This window comes from Doryrhamphus excisus, chromosome 16, assembly GCF_030265055.1.
Source record: "Doryrhamphus excisus isolate RoL2022-K1 chromosome 16, RoL_Dexc_1.0, whole genome shotgun sequence".
Taxonomy (NCBI): domain Eukaryota; kingdom Metazoa; phylum Chordata; class Actinopteri; order Syngnathiformes; family Syngnathidae; genus Doryrhamphus; species Doryrhamphus excisus.
In genome coordinates, this window is record NC_080481.1 from 3,469,554 (window position 1) to 3,495,219 (window position 25,666).

General features: G+C 40.7%; 2 protein-coding genes across 4 annotated transcripts; one reads left to right on the forward strand and one right to left on the reverse strand.

Moving 5' to 3' along the window:
* The first annotated feature begins 1,026 nt into the window (after positions 1–1,026).
* cd99 (CD99 molecule) lies at positions 1,027–17,741 on the forward strand. 3 transcript variants are annotated; one of them, XM_058052579.1, is made up of 14 exons: positions 1,027–1,256; positions 1,363–1,437; positions 4,331–4,363; positions 4,870–4,926; positions 5,882–5,914; positions 6,036–6,083; positions 6,156–6,194; positions 7,849–7,904; positions 8,915–8,990; positions 9,366–9,386; positions 10,152–10,178; positions 15,871–15,987; positions 16,064–16,117; positions 17,640–17,741. In XM_058052579.1, the coding sequence occupies exons 2-14, from the start codon at positions 1,368–1,370 to the stop codon at positions 17,666–17,668; spliced, it is 660 nt and encodes a 219-aa protein (XP_057908562.1). In that variant the 5' UTR covers positions 1,027–1,256; positions 1,363–1,367; the 3' UTR covers positions 17,669–17,741. The 3 variants fall into 3 exon arrangements, with proteins under 3 accessions (XP_057908562.1, XP_057908563.1, XP_057908564.1); XM_058052580.1 differs by lacking the exon at positions 1,027–1,256 and having other exon boundaries at positions 1,263–1,437; positions 7,849–7,902; positions 8,916–8,990; XM_058052581.1 differs by lacking the exons at positions 1,027–1,256; positions 15,871–15,987; positions 16,064–16,117; positions 17,640–17,741 and adding an exon at positions 13,433–14,837 and having other exon boundaries at positions 1,263–1,437; positions 7,849–7,902; positions 8,916–8,990.
* prkx (protein kinase X-linked) lies at positions 17,352–24,107 on the reverse strand. The gene is made up of 8 exons (XM_058052569.1): positions 23,483–24,107; positions 23,103–23,271; positions 21,583–21,846; positions 21,290–21,409; positions 21,022–21,117; positions 20,537–20,594; positions 19,803–19,880; positions 17,352–19,472 (listed from the first exon to the last, which is right to left on the reverse strand). Exons 1-8 carry the CDS (start codon positions 23,601–23,603, stop codon positions 19,347–19,349), a joined length of 1,032 nt encoding a protein of 343 aa, XP_057908552.1. The 5' UTR covers positions 23,604–24,107; the 3' UTR covers positions 17,352–19,346.
* Positions 24,108–25,666: the final 1,559 nt, after the last annotated feature.

The following is a 25,666-nucleotide window of genomic DNA, read 5'->3' on the forward strand; positions in this document are numbered from 1 at the left end:
CTGATACAAATATGTACTTTTAATGCCTATGCGACATAACCATGACGTTATGACATGTTCCTACCGCCCTGTGGCGGGGGCGCCATTGAGCTCCAATCAGAAGTTAGAATTGAGTGCTCAGATGATGTTTATTGCATCAGTCCAAAGTATAAAAATAACCCGGGTGCAAATCTGTTTCAAAGGTCTTCACAAAATTACAAAATAAGCAAAAATGTCCAAATATACACCCCCCATAGTTCGACTTTGACTCACTGGTCCTTTAACATCAATTAAATTGGGCACCAAAAAGAGCCACAGACAACGTTACCGTATTGTAGCTTCTGGTCGACTTCGACATTTCTGCAAGAAAAGTAGCTATTGGCTGTACGTCGCTAGATGATGCCGCCATCTAATTTGCATATGATGCTATCAAATGCTGGAGAAAAAAAACATCCCCCTGTAGAGACAAAAAGAGTTAAAAAAGCTTAATTAACTTTAGAATGATTGATTACAATTTTTTAATTCAAAATTGACCCACATCTCGGACCGCCATCTCGGCCCGGAGGCTAACTGGTTTCTGCCGGCTTGGGACTACCAAGAGCACCCGCTGTTGCTCACTGAGAACACAAAATGCATACTTTCACTTTTAAGTCCCCAAATACCCCCCCCCCCCCCAAAAAAAAAAAACTCCATACCGACCCCAGCAAAAGTGTCTATATTTGTCGTTAGTTGCTAGGAAATATGTCGCCCTGGGGAGTTTGTATGTTGCCAGATCAGACAACACAGAGAACCTTTTAATTCCGAGATACAATTTTCCAACCCTTTTATTCATTATAATTATTAATTATATTTAAATTAACAGATTTTCTTCCTTGTTTTTCATAAACACAAAACACTATCAAATGTGTCTTCTTGTCTATAGTGATTTTGTCTTTTACCAACCCCTTTGCAATTGCCACCCAACACCCACTACCTGACCCGCCATATTGACGATGTATTTCGCTTTTTTGCCACAAGATGTCAGTAGAGGTTAAGGTAAAAATATACTACTACCTTAGCTCCCCGGTAGAGCTTCCAACCTCGTTCCACCCAACCCCCGCTAGCTTAATATTTAATAATCGACTGTGACAGACAAAAGTAAAAAAAAAAAAAACAAACGAATATAGTTTTGAGTCATAGTATAATTCGTCACACGAACGGAACGTCGTGTTTTGGCAGGAACACCCCGCCACACCCAGCCAGTCTTGCCCGGCCCAAAGTTGACTCATCGAGGTTTTGTAAGTTGATCCCACCGGGCAGACATGTTCTCTGCTTTCCTCCTGCAGCCCAACCTTCACAACTCCCTTTTCTTGTAACTTATTTGCCTGTCTGGACCATACATAGGCAACATGAAGTTTGATTTGTTAGCCGAGTTACTCCTTCTTCTACTACTGGTGACCGGGACATTGACTCAGGACGGCAAGTTTTTTCCCTTTATATTCCATAATAATTCTTCTTTAAATGATGGGATAATGAATGGTTACGTCAGGGCAATATGTGTTCTCGGTTTTTCGTGAAATGCTCTCAAAAGTTGTTGCAGAACTGTTTTTATGTTTGTAGTTGCTGAAACTACTATAGAATCCTGTCTGCCACCATTGCTGGATGTTGCTGAAACATACTGTACTTAATGGAAACGTTACGTAATGCCAGATAGTTACTCTTGAAGGGTGTTGTGTGTTGCAGCCTATTTGTGTCCCATAGGCATGTGTTGCCAGCTCCATGTTTCCAGATGGAATGGGAATTATTGTACCAGAAGCTTAAAATTATAGTATTTTCAGGCAAATGATCGTTCATCAGTGGCGTCATTAGGCCTATTTTAGTTGGACTTCAGCCCTCCTAAAATGTTCTTAAGCCCCCCTAAATAATTATATATTTTTATAGATTTTTTTGTATTTTTTAATGATTTTTTTTGTTTTTTTGTCTCTAACATCTCTAACAAATTTATATATATAATATTATATATTATATATATTAATATTATATATAATAGGGTAAAAGCAGGCTAATAAGCAAGCCAATAAGCAAGCCAATAAGCAGGCTAAAACTAGCCTACTACTCCTAGTAGTATCCAGTGTGCAGTCATTTGTGGCCTGCAGCTGTTTATTATTATTGCCACATAATTTAGAGAGGAAAAAACAGTAAAAATGAACAAATCAGCAGTAATGTAATTTTACAAGAATAATGTCATGGCGGGAAAAAGGTTGTAATCGCACAAGAAAAAGTCGCAATGTCGTAACATGAGGAAAAATAACATCACTTCAGTATTAAGTTGAAATATTAGAGTACAAATATTTTTTTAAAGTCATAAAATTATGAGAAACAAAGCAAATAAAGTTGAAATTTTGGGGAAAATTAGGTTGCAGATGAGAATAATAATGCATTTTAGTGAGAAGAAAGTCACAATTTTATGAGAATAAAATCATAATATAATGAGCAAAAATTTCATTTTAGTAGCATCTATGAGGTGATTGACCGACAATCAATCCAGGATGTACGCCTGAAGTCAGCTGAGATATCCTAAGGCGTCAGAGGTGTCCAAACCTTTTTCATAGAACACCCCATACAGAACAATTGACGGATACATTTTGTACAAAGTACAAGGTAGGTCAGTATATGCTAAGCTATCTGATCAAAACATCTTAGATCTGTGTTGTAGGTGACAAAGCTAATTAGTGTAATATCTAATTATCCAGCCATCCATGTTCTGTAGCGCTTTTAGTCATTTTCCCCTGATGTATCACCCTGCGTACTCACTCAATCACATGGACGACATTTCCTCAGGAAACTGGAACAAGCATTGCTCATCACCAGCGTCCTTGCCATATTCTTAAGTATTTTTAAAGTATTCTTTCCATCTAAGCATCACACTACTGGCATCTGTCCCCCTGTCCTTCCCATCTCCGTGTCTCTGCCTTGCCAACCTGTACAGATCCATCTTTAGAGTCTCAGTGTGAAGTTGCTCACATCTTTGAAAACATTTCAGCAACAGTTGGGGCAGATCGATGCACAGTACAGGCGTGGTAGGACTTGGTCAAAGCAGTCCTGGTGCTGGGTTGTTGCCCTTGTAAGGCCCACTGCACCACACTTAGTGTACCTCAAACCTGGCCATGGCGTTTATCGATATGCCATCCCGGAGGAGCTGCAAATGATAAACCCTTTAGCCCTGCAGGAATGTTTTGTTATGTTTTTACCGAGGTCTTTTCAGCTAGCAAATATTAGCGGTTACTAATAGTCTTGTATTGTTCCAAGGCAGACGGTAGCTATTTGCTGTGTGTGGGAAAATGTGACGGGGCAGGTTCTGCCTGTTGTAAATTAGCTTGCCAATAGCATCCCAAACTACAACGCCATAGAGACATATTGTACAAACATGGAGGCACATATCACACCTTAAAACAGTCTTGTATTGTTGTAGGTAACAGTATTGGACGTATCAACCCAGACAGCAGAAATACTAGAATCGATCGATTGTTGATTTCCCTTTAGCATAGCTGTGTTTTTGTGTGTTTATTGCACAATAAACATGTCAATCACAGAGTGGCGATTGGCTATTCCTGTGTTCTACTGTGGTTTTAGCTTTCGGTTCACTGTGTTGGTCACAGACAATATGTGTAATTGTGCAATTTCTCATTTATTATCATTTATACCTTGTGCTTGGGGGTGCTGTCTGTGGGTCCCTTCGACGCGGCCGACTGGGGGTTCCTCCCTTTGATGTGGGGGTCCGCCCGTCTGTCGGAGTCGGGGGGCCCGGGTGCTGGTTCCCCGATGGCACGGCCTGCGGCTCCTCCCAGTGTGGATGGCCCCAATGGTGGCGTTTCCTTGATCCTCAGTGCCATGCCATGTCTCCCTACTGTGTGTGATTGTGTGTGGGTGGGTGGGTGGTTGTGTGTGTGTCCAGTATGGAAATGGGAGGGAGGGGCTTTCTTTGTAATTGTTTTCTTTTTAATTGTGGTAATCGTTTTTAATTCTGTAAAGCACTCTGTGTTGCATGTCTTTGCAGGAAAAGTGCTCTACAAATAAAGTTGATTTGATTCGATTTTTTTGATTTGTGCAGTATTACTACATTGAATGGCCTGGTATTTCTGCAGCATCATCACCCTAAATGACACAAATGTAAAAAAAAAATGTTTGGTTCCTGAAACTACAGCTACCAATACCTAGAATAAATTAAAAAAAAGTTCCCGAATGTCTGTCCCGGAAAAGAGCCTCATGTGAACCATGAGTCATGATGGCAATGTGGACATGCGATTCTAATGAACAAGAGAATGAAATAAAGCATTCTATTCAATGAATAATTCTTGTCTTTCTCACACAGGATTTGACTTGTCTGATGCCCTTGATGACGTAGGTGAGTAGTCCAGTCCAGTCCTGATTAGTTACTGAGTCCTGATTAAATGTTCCTTGGCTCACGACTATATGGCTGCTGTACAATAAACAATCATATGCAAGTAGAAGTTATATGGATGGGTCGCCACTTTGCCAAGAAACTGTTACTCTCAGTTGAAAGCCATGAGTGGGACTGACACGATGCTACACAATGAGAAGCTGAGGTCAACTGTTAGGTTGTACATGTTCTCATTTGTGGTCCACTTTCCATATTCAAGCTGTGTCTTTTAAAGGACAATTTGTTATTTTTCTACGTAATCAACTGTGTTCTTCCTCTGGCAGAGTTAATTGAGTGCAAAAACTATGAAACTCATCATTGTTTTGGAGCTTAACAAGGAAAGAAAATCTAACTTGACTTCAGAGTGATGTTGACAATCGTGCAAAAGTCATTTTCTTCATTGTTATTCACTTTTCTCATCAAGATAGATGGACGTGACACAAGCACTAACACTGTTTCTATTGTCTTAGATCCAACACCAGCAAAACCCAAAGAGCAACCCAAAGTCCCAGCGAAGCCTAAAGATGGTTTGTTTACCCTTGTCTACCCATTTCTCCTTATCTCCTGCCTTACTTGCCTTATTTGGCACTCCCCATGGATTTTCCCCGGGGACTCCGGCTTCCTCCCACATTCCAGAAACATGCTAGGTTAACTGGCGACTCTAAATTGTCCATAGGTATGAATGTGAGTGTGAATGGTTGTTTGTCTATATGTGCCCTGTGATAGGCTGGCCACCAGTCCGCCCGAAGACAGCTGGGATAGGCTCAAGCACCCCCGCGACCTTAGTGAGGATAAGCGGGAGAAAATGAATGAATGAATGTTTGAATGTTTGTGCATGCATAAAAATACCTTATCACATAGATTAACAATAATTAACACCCACTCAAATCACACAAAAAATATTGTGCATTTATTACAATCCAAGGAACTTTTCTCAGTCCCTTAATCCCTGGCACCGAAATAGCAAAGTTAATTTAGTGGCAAAACACTTATGCTTATGGCATCACTGTAATGCAGAACATGTTGCAGCGAGCACGGAGCTACACATTCCAACCTGTCCCCAGCACATTCCAATATTCTTTACAGCAGCGGTCACCAACTTATTTGAGCCCAAGATTTATTTATTTGTATTTAAATACAAAGCAACATTTTAGCTTTTTGTGATTGTGCCTTTTGGCGTACGGGCGGTCATTGCCAATGTTCAATGGTCATAAGCATAAGACCTCCACAACTACATTTGCTAAGCTTGCAGGTAGCTGCTACAAATGGTGCAAAAGGAAACAAACAACAGGAAAGACAACAGGAACAAAATAATCAGTGGTGAACATGCATCAATTGTACATAAATGTGTTCAAATATGTTAAAAATATGTTATTTGTTTGTATTTACTATTTAAGGAGATTCTAAGCAATCTATGTCTATGTCTTATATATCATAACAACAATTGTCATCACTCCTATTATTCTTCCTTTCTCCTCATAGATGAATTAGACCTTTTTGAAGCCTTAGGACCAGGTAAACTATTCAGTCACTTGTGTATAAATCTGAATATGCAATATAATGTCTCTCCAGCTTAGTGTTTTGTTTTCTAATGATTAAAAAATAATACAAATTTGTCCTCTGTTCTTTTTAAAAGATGAACCGAAGAAACCCAATAAACCGAAACCTAAGCCCGGAGGATCTGGTAGGCTTTTAGGCGTTTATCTCATTTTATTTCTGTCTGTTACGCTTACCAAACTTTTCTTTGTGTGTGCAGATGGCTTTGGATTTGACCTGGAGGATGCTGTCCATCCAGGTAACGCCAGTTTTAGGGCCTCACTGTTTGGCTGATTATTTTTAGTGCAACAGCGTATGAATGCTGTTACAGGCCGAACCTGGCCCTTTAAGAAGAATTGCATTGTTGGAAGTTGAGTGTCTCTCCCTCTTCCCTCTCTCGCCTGTCTGTACGACCCATTATCCTCTGTATCCTGATGGGCTGTAGACCATTGTCAATAAATGTCCTGCCTTGTCTCTCATGTCATCGCTAGCTTGCTTGCATGTTAGCATGCTAGCACGAAAGGTTGGACTTCTGGGCATGCTGAAGGAATGTAGAAGTTACGCGGCTATAAGGCGCCATTACAGTATAAACGAGTCTTCGGTTACAGACAGAATACTTTATTAATCCCTTTGGGATTCCCTCAGGTGTACTACAGCAATATGTATAACAAGGATACAAAAACGCTACAGTACAGTGGAACGCTGCCAGGACGAAAAGGCAAGGTCAGACAAGTGAAATATGTGTGAGTCACTTGATACTTTGATGTGTCCGACCTTGTAGGTTGATCTTTAAAATTTAAACCAAGGTTTGAACTTTCTTGAGTGTTTAAACAAGAGAGAAATGTGAGAAAATATTAATGGATTTGACATATTGTGGGCTATTTTGGGAACTTATCCCCCGTGATAAAGTAAGGAACAATGTATTTCTGAAAGGATGTAGCCTGGCTGACTTTTCAAATGGGATGTCAGCCTCTGTGTGCATTGCCACACACTATTATGCCCATGCTTGTGGTTAAGGAAGATGTAGTCACCAATGCAATTCCAACATTGTTATTAACGTAAGGTATTTTTATCACACCCTAATTACAATAAAACTGTTGAACTGGGAGCAAGCGTAAACACACCTCTCGTTCTTTCACTCTTTCACTGAGAACTTTCATGACATCAGCGGGCATTGTAAAACGCTCGTTTGCATTAACAAGCAAACAAACACAACACTGTAAACACACTCATACAGCCTCACAGTTTGCCCAAGTCGTTTTACAGTTGGCCAATTCTGCGGTTCCGTTAACACAGAAGCCATAGGGCCCTAGTTGTTGTACAATATTGCACATACACACTAAACTGTTGGGCCTGTACTGCATCATTCCATGGAATCCAGTGCCCGAGCAATCCGGCAAAGCAGCCTCGGTGTTGGTGCCTCACAGCTTTTTTTTAGTTTGACTTCTCAATAATGGAGCCGACCCTTGACGTGGACGCGTGGGAATCCCAGAGTTTCGGTCAAGAGGAGGAGAGGGCAGATTTACACTGATTAATGGATTGTTAAAAGAAAGTTATTGTTGCACCCCACCGGGATCCTATATCATTTTAAAAAGCCCTCAAGCAGGATAATGGACCACTGACCAAAAGCCATCCAGTCCTGTACAGTAACCTGATTTTATTAGTAATATTAATGGCCAGTTTGAGATTGCCAATGATATACAGTACCGTATCTATAATATTAATGAAGCATGCCACTCAGTGTAGCAAATATAAAAGTCATTTCCTGTATTGGGATGGTGTGTTTTCTGGTTCTTCATGTCTCACCCCAATGTTACTCAGGAAGCTAATGTTCTTTAGAAAAAAACTACACAATACATCCTCGCATTTTCGTTTTCTCAAATGAGTTCTCCTCCTTCCCTCTTATTTTATAGACCCAAATGAAAAGCCAGACAAGCCTGCAATCGACACACCAAAGCGTGGTGGCGGTAAGTTATTCATCGTTTTACAGTCCAAGTATTGTAGCGTTAACATCAACATTATTGCTAAGCAGAGTGAAACCACAACTGCAACATAACTAGTGTCTAGCTACACAGCATTAACGCACACATCAGTCGCTTCTTGATCTGTGACCTGGATTCAACCACAGCAACCAACAAGATGCACCCATTCTTTTTTTAGAACTACAGGAAGCAAGATTTGCCCATGTACGAAACCTTTACTGTCATCAAGACATTGAACAAAATTACCACAGCAGCTCTGTTCTGTAGTTCCTCATTAGAGGAACTAATGAGTAGTTACTGAGGAACTAAGTCATATACATTTAGAGTAGTTACAGAGGAACAAATGAAGGACTAACAAGGAACTCATGAGTAAAGTAGTTACTGAGGACCGAGGACACAAATAGTACATTTAAAGTACTTACAGAGGAACTAATGAGTAGTTACAGAGGAACAAATGAAGAACTAATAAGGAACTTATGAGTAAAGTAGTTACTGAAGACCTAGGGCACATGTAGTACATTTAAAGTAGTTACAGAGGAACTAATGAGTAGTTACTGAGGAACTACGGCGTGTACATTTAGAGTAGTTACAGAGGAACAAATGAAGAATGAATGAGGACCTAATGAATAGAGTAGGTGTGTACATTTGGAGTAGTTACAGAGGAACGAATGAAGAACTAACGGGGACCTAACGAATAGAGTAGTTACTGAGGAACAAATGAGTTGTGCTTGGGGTTAGGTAGTTTTTTTTGTGTACCCATTCTCGTATCGAGTGTACGTATCAGGCCAAAGTCACAAGTAAAGTCCATGGTTAGTTTCAGTTTTGATTTTGCTTATGTTGACAACAGCTTATGTTGTCAGGGGCCAGGGGTGTCGACATAAAAGGCTCCATGATCCATCCATTTTGAAGTGCTGTATTATGTTGATTGACAAGTCTGCCAACATAGACTGATGCATATTATTAAAACCTACATTGTATGTTTGTGTCATTTCTTCCAGGTGGTGGTGGTGGTTCCTTTGATGATAAAGACCTGTTTGACTTAGGCGGTGGAGACTACAAGCCTGACAGGGGAGGTAAGACTTCAACATGTTTATTATTATTTTATTTTTTTTTAGTAAGGCGATGACATGCACTTCACTTTCTTAATGGTGATGTTTAAGATTACCAATCAATAGTTTGGACAGTTTCTCATACTAATGAAAGAGAAAGTGTGTAGGATCAGTAGGATATTCTCTTACTTGATTGGGATAAAATCCAAATAAATATGAAGGTGCGTCTGCATCACAGTCAGGTGATTCTAGGTTCGTATCCCAGCTTGGACCTCTCTGTGTGGATTTCCCATCTTTTAAAATTTACTAGATTGGACAGATCATTAAAAAATGATAAATGTAAGCTTTTCTTTCATAACAACGCACAACTGTAAAATAATCATCTTGTCTTGTTTACAGGTCGTGCTGACCAGCCTCATGGTAAACGAGACTCGTACTCTTCCAAATGTACTACCTGTTTTTGTCCAATAGCATAACGAGACTGATTCTGGGCTCTTGAAATGAGCTCTTGACCCCTGGAATCAAATATTACAGGCACAGTTGGGCATGATTGGCATATTCATTTTGGCCCTCAAAGGAAACATCTGGTTCATTGGCCTTCTCCAGTTGGGTTTCTTGAGGTGGAAAAAGCTTTCCACCGGTGCAGGGTTGTTTAGTGGGAACAATTCTTTGTAATACTATGTGTTACTCAATGCAGCAGAAATTGTATTTGAATCATGGCTTGGCAAGATCCACATTTACGATTTTTATTGATTAAAATCAATATTAAGGCTCAAATATACACATTTACATACAGCAGCACTCATCATACGTTGAGGGACCCTGGGTGATGTAAAACTGTTTTCAGTGTAATGCTGATGATCTGGATCTTCTTCCAGATCTTGGCAAAGTGCCGCTACATCCAAACTGAAGCGATGATTGGCGAATCTGCAGTTTTTCCGTCAATCTACAACGACCATTCTTAGATCTTCACTGAGATCTTTTGGCTTCTCCATCGTTCTGAATATTGAACGAACCAATGATTGATGTTAAATGATTTTATGCTGCCAGGCCCAGGACCCTGAATAGGATAGGCAGTAGAGCATAGTAACATTTAGTGTGATGGGTATCCATCATGTGTACCCTTTCATATACATACACAACAATGTACAGCTGTCGAATAATTATGTTTTGTTATCTTTACAGGTGGCGGTGGTAGTGATCAGCCTCAAGGTAAATAACTTTTTCTGCTATTTCAAATATAATTCCAGTTTTTGTCTCGATACCTTGTGTGTGACTGCTGCCGGAGTTATGAAAATCAGCTCTTGCATCATCAAACAGATTCATCTGGGCATGGATGTCACTTTCAATTTTGGTCCTTAATAATTGATCTGGGCTGCGCGGTGATCGAGTGGTTAGCGTGCAGACCTCACAGCTAGGAGACCAGGGTTCAATTCCACCATCTGCCATCTCTGTGTGGAGTTTGCATGTTCTCCCCGTGCATGCGTGGGTTTTCTCCGGGTACTCCGGTTTCCTCCCACATTCCAAAAAACATGCTAGGTTAATTGGTGACTCCAAATTGTCCATAGGTATGAATGTGAGTGTGAATGGTTGTTTGTCTATATGTCCCCTGGCTGGCATATGTGATTGGCTGGCCACCAGTCCGGGGTGTACCCCGCCTCTCACTCGAAGACAGCTGGGATAGGCTCCAGCACCCCCACGATCCTCATGAGGATAAGCGGTAGAAAATGAATGAATGAATAATTGATCTGAGCTGCTCTTTTTCAAGGATGAAATGATAATACTGCATCTTTCATGACTTTTAAAAATAACAAATGGGTGCATGAGTTTGATTTTTTTTTAACTTTCTGTAATTTACACAGGGTTGAAATGAACAATAAGGCTAAATATGCGCATTTCCATACAGTTCCATTGATAGTGTAAATACCTCCAGGGCTCTGGGTGGGCCATTCCAGACGCTTCATGTTAACCTGCCTTATTCATTCTAGAACCAATTTTAACGTGTGTTTGGGATCACTGTCCCATTGGAACACCCAGGTGTGTCCAAGTTTCAGCCATCTTGCTGTTGACATGAGGTGAATGATCAAATTCTTGCTGTAGTTGCTTGACGGCAAAACAACTTCTTGGCACTGCGTCCAACTTTGGTCACGCTTACTGGTGTAGATTTCGGAGCAGGGCCTTCTTTCCCGGTCGTCCATGTTGATGTCAGACAAGTTTCACGATGGACAATGACACTGACGACATTTAGGTGGACGTGAATTAATTTGGTCTTCTATGTGAAGTCCCGGTTTGCATGCTCTTGCTGCATTTTGTCCATATAATTTAAATATTGACTTAATTCAACTTCTGTTACATATTTCTTCTGTTACATATTTCCTCCTGTTGCTGTAAACATGCTTGATCTTCTCTTGTGAATTTGATGTTAATGTTCTGTCCTGGCGCTTGCATAGAAAGCCCGCCTTGATGAGCCAGTGATGGAAGTGAGGGATCTGGTTTCCAATCGAAAAGTCAGATTAAGGCCCCTTAACATTCTAGGATTTTGTGCCTAAAATACCTTCAAAAAGTCACACCCACAGTAAATGTATGGTAATGGTAATGGTTTTATTTCATTTGACATAGACATAGACTTCCTTTATTGTCATTGCACAATAACACAGCAGTGAAATTGCCAACGAAATGTCGTTGCCTGGCTCCTGTGTAATAATAAATAATAAATAATGCATCAGATTACAATTCAGTGCATCCCATAATCAGTTCCCAGTTCCACATGTCCAAAAGGAGTAGGAAGAAGCAAAGTTTATTAAATCCTACCCCTCCATCTGGTACTTTTACAATCAGTAACTGTTACATTGTTCACTTCCTGCTTTCCTAATATAATTTAACTTTTTTATTATTTATTTATTTATTTAAAAATTTTTTTACCATTACAATAAAAAGCCAAAAACTTACCACTTCCACACAAAATGGGAGAACAACTTTTTTTTTCACTGTCATGGTATGTCCGAACATACCATGGCTGAATACGGGCAGTGTGAAGGTAATGCAATGTAATGTAACATGTCATCATCTTGACCAGAATACTACTTATACAGTAACATGTAATACAGTCATAGTATAGTCATAGTGAACCATGAAAGAGTAGGCATTTATTCATTCATTCATTTTCTAAAAACCACGATAGAGTGAGGCAGCAATGTTTGCACCAGCAAAGGATGACCCTATATCAGTCAAATCTCGGTGAAATAAACTTTATAAGGATGTATAAGACGACTTGGTACGCAAATGGGGGCCTGGTAAAACACTGGTTTTGGTTTTATTATGCAAATACTTCATGACTTGCTGGACTTTTCCACTCAGGTATAAGCCAAATTTGGCTATAAGCTGCAGGTGTCCATGTTGTAATATAGGATATTTCTACAGGCAGACACGCTATAAACCTTGCAATCCTACCTTCATTTGATGTTCCCAACAAGTGATCATTGGCTTTGGAAATGAGCAAGGCTCCATGGAAGTTGGGTGAGGAAAGGGACTTCATGCAACCTGGAAGCCAGAATGGCGAGGTGTTCCATTTGGAGCATGCTCAGAGCGGCTCCATGGAAAATGTGTGTGAAGGGCAGCAGGGGAAATGGTACTTGGTACTCAATCGATTACGTAAGCCCATCAAGGCCCCGTGGATGGTGAAGTTAAACGAGGGAATGGACTTCATGCAGCCCGGAAATGGTGCGTGGAAACCGGCCAGATTGGTGTCCGTTTCTTCTGGTCACTGGACTGGCCATAGAAACTCGGAATCCAAACTAAGTACTGGTCCGCATCAATGATCAAGACTCAATGCCCCAACCCTAAGTACGAGAAGTAAAATTATGCCGCAACACACGTTTCTACTTTAGCTAGCACTGTGTGTAGCTTCACTTTAGTAGCTTGTGTGCTACCTGCTTAGTTGTGGGGTGCCCTGGTCCAATATTCATCTTGAATATCGGACCGCAAAAAATGGTCAGATTATATCGGCCTGCATCTAAAATATCCAGTATTGGTATTCCAATACAAGCAGTCGATTCGAGATGGAAACACGTGATCACAACAACATTGTATGCTCACGTGGTAAGCGTGGAGTAGGAGTGATGTTGGCCCCGTGTGTCTTTTGTTCAAGTCCGAAAATGACAATGTAGATGAGTGCAACACTTGTCATGCACACGTTTCCCGTGGTGGCACAGAACCGGGGAAGTTTAATGCGACTATTAAATTGCATAGAATGGAACCTCACGATACTATATATATACTACCTTTTGGGTTCTGGTGTAGGTGACATGTATTTATTTCAAATATGGCGGCACCACCAACTACTCCATTTATTGAACTTTTACTTTACTGAATGATATGTGAGCCAGCGTTCAGGTGTCACCCTGGTCTGGTGTGGGTCTGGTCCGGTCTATGTGGCTAAAACTATGGTGCAATTTGTGTTGTTGCAGACCCAGACCTACTGTGGGGCCAAGTCCTGAAGATGCTAATTGCTAACATGCCGGAGGAATTCTTTTTGTGGATGTCCAATATAAGACAGACCTTAGAGAGGATCTTGGAACTGATGCAGACTGTGGCCTGATTGTACGGATTAGTCAAGATTTTCTTTTTGCAAAGGTTCTTGGTACTTTATTCTGATACGGGTGTCCAAGGGAGATCCAGATGTAAGTGGACTTGGTTCTATATTCTGGAGGTAATATCTTCTTTTTATTGTTTGACATTGGTCTTCTTAGCAGACGAGCACAAGTCACAAGACAAAACTGCTGACCGCCTCTTGGGTTTTCCTCCTCACAGTTCTCATTTTTACAATTGTCTCCTGAATGTGGCGTTCACAGTGTCGTTTTTTTGAATGAACACTCCATAACTGCTGTGGAAATTGGTTGAGTGTGTTGCATTTGTAGTCCTGTTGCTTATGCAGACATTCAAGTGTACCGCGTATCGGTCAGTGTTTTTGTGTTAAAATTGGTGTCATTTATCAGTTTTGATGACGCTGCAAATTTGTCTCCACGAGTTGCATGTGGTAAAAATGAAAGAGTGATGGCAAATTAATAAAACGAGGATTGGGTGCAGAAGTCTGAATTTATTTCGGGAGATATTTTGTGCACAGGCTCAAAATGATACAGACCGGAAGAAATACTAGATAAAGTACATTCTCACAATCACAATCTAATATTGCGTTACCATCAACAAACATTTGGTGTACTTCAACCTCGGTATTGGTTTAATCAAACACTTTATATGGTAATGGTAATGGTTTTATTTTTTTTTACCAGAAAAGTGCATTCGAAGCAAGTTGGAAAAAAACTGAAAAAAACGACATACTAACCCTTGTGTTTTTTGTCAAAAATCACCAAATTAAACACTGGCATTTTATGCCGTTTTTGGATGCTTCTGGGGTCCCTGATGAGCGTGTGTGAGGTTTCCCTTGTTTTTTTGACCAGAAAAGTGCATCAGAAGCAAGTTGGAAAAAAACTGAAAAAAACGACATAACTTACGTTTTTTTGTCAAAAATCACCGCCCTCAAACTCTGGCATTTTATGCCATTTTTTGATGCTTCTGGGGCCCTGATGAGCGTGTGCGAGGTTTCCCCTGTTGTTTGGACCAGAAAAGTGCATCAGAAGCAAGTTGAAAAAAACTGAAAAAAACGACATACGTTTTTTGTCAAAAAACACGCCCTCAAACTCTGGCATTTTATGCCATTTTTGGGTTCATCTGGGGCCCCTGATGAGCATGTGTGTGGTTTTCCCCTGTTTTTTGACCAGAAAAGTGCTTTAATTTAATTTAATTTATTTTATTTTGATATGAGCATCCAATGACATAATGGGTACATATACTATATATATATATATAGCACATCATGACTGGTTCAAGACTCTTCATCCTTGTATTTAGCTAACATTAACTGCTTGTATTGTTTCTTGAATTGGCTCATCGTTGTGCATTGTTTGAGTTCCTTACTCAATCCATTCCATAGTTTGATTCCACATACTGAAATGCTATGCTAACGCTAACGTTGTCCTAGCATATAAGTGTTTCAAATGTAGTTCTTCCCTGAGATCATATTTCTCCTGGATGATATTTGGAGTATTGGATGATATTTTTAGCTAATTGGTTATTTTTAGCCTTAGTTAAAAAAAAGTGTCAGCAAGACGCGAGTGTGTGAGGAGTGTGTTTTTTTATGGGTTCGTGCTCTGTGTGTGCGAGGCTGGAGTACAAGTTGCTTGGTGCGGTTTGGATGAATGACTGGGTTAATTATTGCAAACAAGGAAATAAAAAAAAGTTGAAAACTTACAGCGTCTTCTCCTCACAAGCAGCTCCCGGGTGCTTCCTCAAAAGAACTAGTTCTTTTTTGCGAACAAATGAACCGCCCACAAAATACCTGTTCAGTCCGCCGGCCGATTTGTTCATTACCGACACAGCACTAGTTGGTGAGCTGTTGAGTCAGAACAAACGTGAACATGAGTGAACGGACTGACTCGACACTACTGACCGGGTCTATGCAACGACCAATTGACCGAAATGAACGGCTCTTTTTACTGAATGAAGCGGAATGATCCTGTTCACTGAAATGAACGATTTTGCCCACCACTAATTGTGAGTGAAGGCTCATCAACATGCAGTTCTTGTGTCGACGTATTTATTGTGTCGATGTCATCGATGATGTTGACACGTTGTCCCAGCCCTAATATAGACCACATGTCAATCTAGGAAACTCCTCCTGGTGAGAAGAGCATCGGAGCAAAAATCTACATGGGAGGGACGACCGTGGGAGACAAAAATCTTTCTTTTGTTGCCTTTTTTCATGTGACAAACGATAACGCCATTCAGTCACTCACGAGGGCCGTCAGGCTAAATCATCCTGATGGATTTGTTTGCTTTTGTCTCCAAGAGGCGGGATCCGGGACCATTGCAGGAATCGCCAGTGCCATCGGAGTGGCCCTGCTAGGAGCGGCGTCCAGTTACTTTGCTTACCAGAAGAAAAAACTGTGTTTCAAGATCCAAGGAGGTAAATTTGACTGTTTTTACTGAGGGATGTCTGTCCTGGATGGAAGGCTGAGGTACTGAAAGTTTTTTTTGGGCAGGTGTTGACCCAGAGAGCGGCAAAGGCCAACATAGGACCCGCTCTGAACCTCAAGGTAGGTCTTTAGGGTCTCTTTGCCGCATTGCTTCCAGTAATGTATGTGTATGTAGACCCAGTCACACTTCGGTGTAATCTGTCCGGGGCCTTCAGGATCAGCAGTTTTTTTTTTTTTTTTTTTTTTTTATCACGTATTGAAGTACGAGGTGATATAACCATACACTCATTATGTCATTGTATGGTCATTTGTATGTTTTTTTTTTTGGTATTTTTTTTGGTATTTTTATTTATTTTTTTATCACGTATTGAAGTACGAGGTGATATGACCATACAATGACATAATGAGTGTATGGTCATATCACCTCGTACTTCAATACGTGATAAAATAAATAAATAAAAATACAAAAACAAAAAAACAAAAAAAAACAACTGCTGATCCTGAAGGCCCCGGACAGATTACACTGAAATGTGACTGGGTCTACATACACATACATTACCATACACATACATTACCATACACATACATTACCATACACATACATTACCATACACTCATTATGTCATTGTATGGTCATATCACCTTGTGCTTCAATACGTGATGAAAAAATAAATAAAAATACCAAAAAATTAATATATTAAAAAAAACATACAAATGACCATACAATGACATAATCGAGTGGTTAGCGCGCAGACCTCACAGCTAGGAGACCAGGGTTCAATTCCCACCCTCGGCCATCTCTGTGTGGAGTTTGCATGTTCTCCCCGTGCATGCGTGGGTTTTCTCCGGGTACTCCGGTTTCCTCCCACATTCCAAAAACATGCTAGGTTAATTGGCGACTCCAAATTGTCCATAGGTATGAATGTGAGTGTGAATGGTTGTTTGTCTATATGTGCCCTGTGATTGGCTGGCGACCAGTCCAAGGTGTACCCCGCCTCTCGCCCGAAGACAGCTGGGATAGGCTCCAGCACCCCGCGACCCTCGTGAGGAAAAAAAGCGGTAGAAAATGAATGAATGAATGACATAATGAGTGTATGGTTATATCACCTCGTACTTCAATATGTGATAAAAAATAAATAAAAATACCAAAAAAAAAACCCTGCTGATCCTGAAGGCCCCGGACAGATTACACTGAAATGTGACTCGGTCTACATACACAAACATTACCATACACTCATTATGTCATTGTATGGTCATATCACCTTGTACTTTTCAATACGTGATAAAAAAATAAATAAAAATACAAAAAAAAACCACCAAAAAAACTGCTGATCCTGAAGGCCCCGGACAGATTACACTGAAATGTGACTGGGTGATATGACCATACAATGACATAATGAGTGTATGGTCATATCACCATGATAAATAAGAAATCCTACTTGGAGAACATTTTATCAGGGTCAGGTCTGGACCCAAGTAACCGTCATATATACGGGATTACTGTATATTGAATACATGTCAGCCCGGGATAAGATGTGTTCGCCACTTCTAGACCAGTGAGTGTGATGTAATGTTTCATGTGTTGCTCATGTTATCTGAACTGTTCCAGATGATGCATGTTGTATTTGTATTCCGTTTTCAGCTTTCAGCACCTTGCTCAGCACATCGTAGACGGGAGTCTGCACAAGGCCGACCTCTTCCATGGATTCTTTTATGTTGTTCAGTTTGATGGGCTTTTTTTTTTTAACCATGACAAAACAATTTACCAGCTTGACCATTTATTGTACTGAATGTTGTTATTGTTCAACTTGTGTATTCACACATTCTGGTGTCATTTTTGGACTTCTGTTGTGATAATAGGAATGTTTTATGTCGTAATGTCTGCAGTGTTTTTTTTCTCAGATTAAGAGATGAAAAGGTTGAAAAGTAGGTGTGTTTTTTTTTTTTTTCAAAGGATGGATATTGTAAATGTTTCTCCATTATGACAAACTTGCTGGTAAGGAATTTCAATATCATCCTAATTTGTTGTCCCAATAAAAATGTTTTTTTCACACCATAATAAGTTATACTTACTTGTTTGGAAATGTAAAACACTTTTCCGCAGGTGAGAGCGGTGTTAAAGCCGAGGTACCAACCACTTGCAAGGGCTCCTACAGTCCCTCTATCGGCGGGTACGTTTTGTCAGGATGCAAAACTAAGAGACTTCAAAGGAGTTTGAGTGTCTTTGTGTGTCTATTGTATGTTTTGCTGGTGTATTTTTCAGGTGCCTCCGTTTTTAATGCCCATGTTCACTAAACAGTCCAGTGTGATATGCCGTTGACAGATTAAAATGCATTTCTTTTTCTGGTAGGGAATCAGGAACGCCGATCACTTGAGCCTGATGGTTGCGTCTTTAGGAATTGTAAACAAATGTGGCTGTGCTAGCAAATAAACAGAGGAGCAGAGCTTGGGGAAAGGCAGAGAGTATGGCTTCCAGACACGCTCATATGAGGAAGTCTGTCCCTTTGTGATGTCACAGAGGGGCGGACTTCCTTATTAATTGATTCTTTTTTAAAGATTAAAATGTGCACGTTTTGACTAATAGGCCATATTCAACCACGTACAGCACGATTTAGTCATATATTTTTGTCAAAACCGTGATGTAGTGAAGTCATGAAATTCCAACTGCAACATGGCAAAGGACGAGTGTAATTAAAAATACAAATATGAAAAAGATTGGTTAAAAAAATGCTGACATAGAAGCATGGGACCGTGTTTCCCTTCCACAGTTGCATGTTTATTTTCTAGTCCAATCATTAGGGTTTGTCCTTTAGAAGTTTGAATAAATACGTCAACTGTATTCGAATCTGATCCGAATAATTAACATCCATTTTCATTCTTTTAGACATCACCGTTTAAAAAAAAATGGTTTTTTTGCAGGAGACGAGAGCACCTCAAAACCACAAACTCTGTAAGATCACCAGTGGGTTTTGTAGTTTTTCCACACATGCCACAAATGGACAACAAGTAAAAAAAAAAATCACAATTTCAAGTGAAATTTCCCCAAATTGGTAGCAAAAAACATAAGGCACCGCTTTGTTGCCTTTCTTAAAACAATAAAAGTAGTATTCCTCAGAGTACTCGCTTCTGGCCAGATAACAGTCACAGGGTTCAGAGGTCACAAAGAAATACATCCTATCAGAACAGGACAAAAATATAAAACATTTAAAAAAGAATAAGATTGTTCAAACTGGAAAGTTAACAGTCTCGTTTTTTCTGTTCAGAAAAGATACTAAAAAAAACAAAGTAAAAGATGAATCAACGATTTAACAGACTTTTTTTTTGAAATTATGAAGAAAAAGCGAGGGTGTCAGAAGTTACTGAAGATTTCCAAGTCTCTCTGTGGAACAGACGGCTCTTTTTCCCACTCGTCGTTGGTGTATGCTTCAAAGTTTGTGGTGTCGCCTTCATGGGAGACTTTGGGAACGATGGGAGGCTGTGGATTTGCACATTTAAATCATTTCAACGTTGCAGGCAAACAACGTCCATGCCAGAGTCGCAACACAAAAAGACGAGTCAACTAGCGGTCCGGTCAGGCGGTCCAGTCCTGCCGGTTTACGGCGTCCTCTGTTAAAATGTGTTACGTGCTTTCACCAATGAACTAAAAAAGCCCAATTTTGGTTGGTAAACAGTTACACTTCATTACGTCGCCCGAGGGGCAGTGACAAGGAAAGCAACCTTTACTATGAAAAGAGCCATTTTACCCCCTTTTTACCCTCCTAGCAAAATCAAATACTTTATATTGCATGACTGTTTCAAGGCTTACCTTCATTCTTCTCAGAGGAACGGTCTCCCAGTCAACAGTCTTAAACCATTTGTGTTTCTTCACATCTTCTGCTCCGTTCTAAAGTAACAGAAACAAAAAAGAAACTCATGACAAGCACACCTGACTGTTGGGATGCCATCAGCCACAGCGCATTTAGCTCGGAAGCGAAAAAGTCCATTAGAAGGTGGATGAGACGGTTCATGTGTCATGAACACATCGTCAACACAACACAAACGCTAAGTCAAGGGTCTCCAACCAGTCGCTCATGACCTACCAGTATCTCCTAACCACTTCAAGTCGCTCCGCAAAGGTTGATTCATTTATCATCACCTCATATACTGTCAAATTTACAAAGTGGGCTTTGGCAGTAGTCCGGAAATCCTCTGGAGTTTGACCAATCACAGCGTAGCGGGCATAACCGGAGGCGGGCCGTGGGTGGAATAAATTCAAACAGATCGTTTTGGAAATCCAAGGAAATACAACTGGAATAGGTGCAGATTCTGGAAGATCTAGAAAGTTTCTGTGCGGGTTATTGTGTGTAGCTGCTCTAGAGGAGTCCACAACTCAATACAAAGTGCCACAATGACCATAATGGGTACACTTTGACAATAAAAAGTTTCATTTTTTGCTCAGTTGTGTTGTCATGGACTAATAATTACAGTTTTTTAATGATCTGAAACATTTAACAGTAAACAGTTTAAATTGGTTCCCCCCAAAAAATCACTTCAACCCACCTTCAGGTTGCCAAGTCTTCTTCCTCGATCAACCACCAGAAACTTCTTGATGACGTCTCTAAAGGTGGACACAAATAATTATCAGTCCGGGACAGTCTTCTGGCACTACCTACACCGTAATAGACCGACAACGGCACACAAAAATGTTTTATATGGAAAACTTTTTTTATTGTTAAAGTCTGTTTTGGTTTGAGTCAGACCTTCTGGAATTGATTATTAATGTTAACCAAGTCACCACTAACAGGTGAAATGTACAGCATACATGTACTCCTGTTTAAAAAGACCTATATTTTAACATGTTTATGTCTTTATGCTAATGTTTTTTTGGGCAAACAATGAAATTTCCCACTTTGTGCTGAGACGCAAAAGCTTGCTTGGCTATGGATGTACTAGCTTTGACAATCCAAACACAAGGAGTGTGAACACGATCTACCGCGAAATATACGCAGCACGGATGCTCAGAGCGAGCAAAGTAAAAACCTCACTTGACATAGAAATCCAGATGACGTGGAAAGTCCAGTTTTCCGGCCAGAATTTTCTGGTAGATCCCAAAGGGATTGTCATCAAAGAAAGGTGGATACCTGAAGAAAAAAAAAGGACTTTTAGCAGGTAACACAGTTTGCAGCCAGGCAATAGGAATGCGTTTCTTTCACTTCAGTGGCTCTGAGTGATGTCAAAATAAACGTGACCTGTTCCCCCCCGCCCCACCACCACCACCACCACCACGCAAGGTGTGAACACGGCAGTACGCACCCTGCCAACATTTCGAAGATGAGGATGCCGAGAGCCCACCAGTCCACCGCACGCCCATGACCTTTGCTCTGGATGACCTCGGGAGCAAGATACTCTGGAGTGCCGCACAGAGTCCAGGTTCTATTAAGAAAACCAAACACGTGTCAGGCTGCTTTTCCTGTATGCTATGATTTAAGTGTGTGTGGTGTTTTAGTGCTTTTCGGACATGTTGAATAGTGTAAATACAACCATGTGGTAAGTAAGCCTTTTAGGTATAGTAATGGATGCTAAAATCATGATTTTACTGTCCTGACCTCTCTGAAAGCTTCTTGGCAAAGCCAAAGTCGGTCAGGCGGATATGTCCTTCCCTGTCCAGCAGGATGTTCTCCGGCTTGAGGTCGCGGTACACGATGTCTTTGGAGTGGATGTATTCGATAGCACAGACAATCTCCGAGGCGTAGAAGAGAGCAGTGGCGTTGGTGAAGCGGCCCCGGTTGCGGAGGTAGCTGAAGAGTTCGCCGCCAGGCACGTAATCCATCAACATGTACAGGAAGCATTCATCGTGGTGCGTCCAAAACCTGGCAAACAACAAAGCGCCGAGGTTCAAATTTGGTAACTACATCAGTGTTTCCCGTATGTTTGTTTATTTGGGGCGACCAGCCACCATTACATTTGGGCCGTGGGGTGGGGTGGGGCGGGGCGGGGTGGCAGAGGGTGACACCAAGGTACATAGCATAGCCACTCCCAATGCAATAACCTAGTGGCCAATGGCGAATACTACATTTCTATTATTAGAATATATTGTATTTTGCTCTGTGATTGGCTGACTGCCGGGCTGAGTTGTACCCTGCCTCTCGCCTGTTGTCAGCTGGAATAGGCTCCAGCAAACCCCTGTGACCCGAGTGAGGACAAGCGGCATAGAAAATGGATTGATGTATTTTAATTAGGGATGTGCCATGAGTATCAGTATAAATAATTATCAGCTTGATATCAGTATAAAAATGCGATATAGATTGATATCGGTATCTGATTTTTTTTCCCCGATCATGAAAACCGATTTTTAAAAAAATGCCATCTACAACATGTGTTATGCTACACGGCTGATATTGGTATTGGAACTTCAGAGTTGGACAGTATCGGCATATCGGACATACCTAATTTTAATTCAGTTAGTTAATTTTGCCATTTTTATGCTTGAAAATGCTTAATTTAATACAATTACCTTAAATAAATATGTTTTTTCATTAATAATAATGCAAAACAAAACAGTAATAAATGAATTACTTTCCAAAACTCGTGATGGAGTGAGGTGGTGATGACCTTGATGTAGGGTTGATATCTTCGTATCTTATAAAATCAAATACATTTTTGCAAGTTGACCTTGAATTTTGAAAAATACATCAGCATATTCAAAATGAGTGCGCAAAATCTATATTTTTTAAAGGCAAAACAGTTCTCATGATAATTATCTTTCATTTTTCTATTTAATATATTCTGTTTATTTGAGATTCTGTGTTTTTTTTTCAGACTGAATTCTTTTTAACAGTTTTTCCAGGTTCAAATCATTTCAGTTTTGGCCGGGGTTTCACATGGCGGATGGGGGTGGGGCGTGTCTGCAACAATTGAGAGGGGTGCAGGATCTAGACAGAGAGCCTAATAAACAAGGTGATGGCCATAGGAACCACACCAATTAATCTCAAAACTCCATGGTTGAGATGGTGAGAAATGCGAGTGTGCATGGTGTGTTGAATAAAGACATGAAATAGCCAAAACCAAGGCGTACATTAACAAACTACGGTAGATGCTGGAGTGTCTACGTTTGGGAAAAACTCACAGTCGAATGAGGAAGGGGTGGTTGACTTCTTTCAGCACAGCTTTCTCATTGTAGACGTGCTGCTCCTGCTTAAGGCGGATCACGTCAGGGATCTTCATCTGCTTCAGGGCATAGAAGGTCCTGCTCTTTTTCTCCCGTACCAGAAAAACACGACCAAAGGTTCCTGTACCTGAGGAGGGGGGCATGGTGCTTAGGCTCTCACTGTTGCTATGGCACTCTGCTGTTTTTGGACACCAGGAACTCCACTTCCACAAAGAATGTACAGAGTGGGTACAGTGCTGTACCAATCTGAGGGTTCCCACTAGGTTGTTAATCAGTATAGATTACCAATGCAAAGTACACACACAATCATACACAAGCTATTCACTTTGTCAACTCACCTACAGTGGCGATGTTCACCAGGTCATCTAAGCAAAAACAGTTCTGGCCTGATGCTTCATTGGTGTTTTCTTTGGAACAATTGTTCTCATTGCTGACGGGGTCTGGTTTTGAGGACGCCATCAATAACCTGCGAGGCTAATTTGTTTTATTTTGAAACAGTTTCCGATACAATCGCCATGTCATCCATTTATTGTGACTCGACGCATATGTCACATTAAAATAGGACACAAAAACCTACAAATATGGTGGCGGTGTTTTTACTAACGGACAGTATAAACCACAGCCTTTTCGGGAAAAAGGACAAAAGAATTTGATGACAAGCAAGCAGCTAGCAGGTTAACAAACAAGCTAGCCGTTTAGCCCTTGGCGTCGTTAAACAACAGTGTCCGGAAGTAACATCTTTACAGCCCCGACATCTCGATAAAGCCCGTGCCTCCAAAGCGTCAAAGTTACTCGTCCTCCACCATTATTTTGATAAAAAAAACAAACCTCGCCCAGGTCGGCATCAACCCGGTTTGGGTAGACGGGTTGCGGATGTATTTATTGTGGTAGCCGCTACCCTTTCCTGCCATTTCCGGGGGACGAGCAACTGATAGTACGCGACTGCCCCCCACAGGGCTCTGAGTGTCATAACACTCCTGCCGTATACCGGGGAACGTCACTTTAGTAGTGCCGTTGTCGGTGTTGACCCTTGACCACTAGGTGGCGCCCAAGAGCAATTAACTTAAAATTGACTTAAAACCTACTTCCTCTCTGCTGTAAATGTCAGAGCCCCGCCATAATAGGTATGTGAATGATCAATATTGGCAGTAATGGAGGCACCCCCAAATCAAATTTAGCTTAAAATCCCATGGAGGCATGGGTCTGCCCTGCTGGCCACAAAAGTACATATTGGCCCAGCATCACAATTACCGTTTCCATTTCCTTGAGCTGATGACCTTGACATCATCATTGATTTGGACAGAATCGGTACTGGATCGATACAAGTATGCTGAGCGTACTCCGTAATCAGAAAAAAAGCCGAAAGAGACAAACAAACTGTAATATTTTTCCTCCAAACGCTCCAAATATGTTCAAGAAAAATGGTGTTAGTGACAGATCGATACTATATCGTGATGTGTGTATTTTGTTGATATTGTTCCATCACTGCAAGTGGCGCCTTAATTCACAAATCGCTATTATTAGCATTTTGCTTCACTGCCAGCAAGTGGCGCCAGTATCGACCTCTGGTTTTGCTACAGGCAGCCATCTTCAAGAGGAATGTGATGTTGGGTTGCCTGGCAACTGGGAGGGAGGAAGCAGGTGGATGCCGACTGGAAGGAGGTGGGGGTTGGGTCGCTCAGCTTGTTCACATCGTTCTTCTTCCTCTTTTTCCTGCCACACAGCGTGGATCAAAATAGAGAGTAGCGACACAAAGGGTAGTACCAGTATCTGATCAATATTACCGTGATGACATCGATATTTTCCAAATTTGATTACAGAAATGTGCTTTTGCTGTATTGTTGACAGACATATTTGTATTGCTTAATTTGAATCAGAGCCACATTTTCTGTACTTATTATTTTGCACTATTTACTTTATTTTGCTTAACAATTTTATGCAGTAAAATAAAATTACTGTATTATTTTGTTATTGCTTTATATTGGTGTATTTATATACTGTTAAATTGTTCACAAATAGTTGATACAAATACCCCAAACAAATGAAAAAAACAACAAATGACTTGGCGTCTTGGTATACAGTGTCATGAAAAAGTGTGATTTCATATTTTTTTTGCATTTAAATAATATACATAACTGAACACAATATGCAGTTTTTACATGAAATGTTATTATTAATGGAGAATCAAAACCAATGGTGTTAAAAAGTGATTGCCCTCCCGATAAAACAATATAACTGAGATTATTTGAGATCTATCGGCCTAGAAAAGTTAATAAAGCCATTTCGAAAGGTTTGGGACTCCAGCAAACCACAGTGAGAGCCTCAAGAGCGCAGCGACGACTTATCCAAGAGGTCACAAAAGACCCCACCATGTCCAAAGAACTGCAGGCCTCACTTGCCTCAGTTAAGATCAGGGTTTATGACTCCATCATAAGAAAGACACTGGGCAAAAACGGCATGCATGTCACAGGTCCAAGACCAAAACCAATCCTGAACTAAAAGAACATTAGGGCTCGAAACGG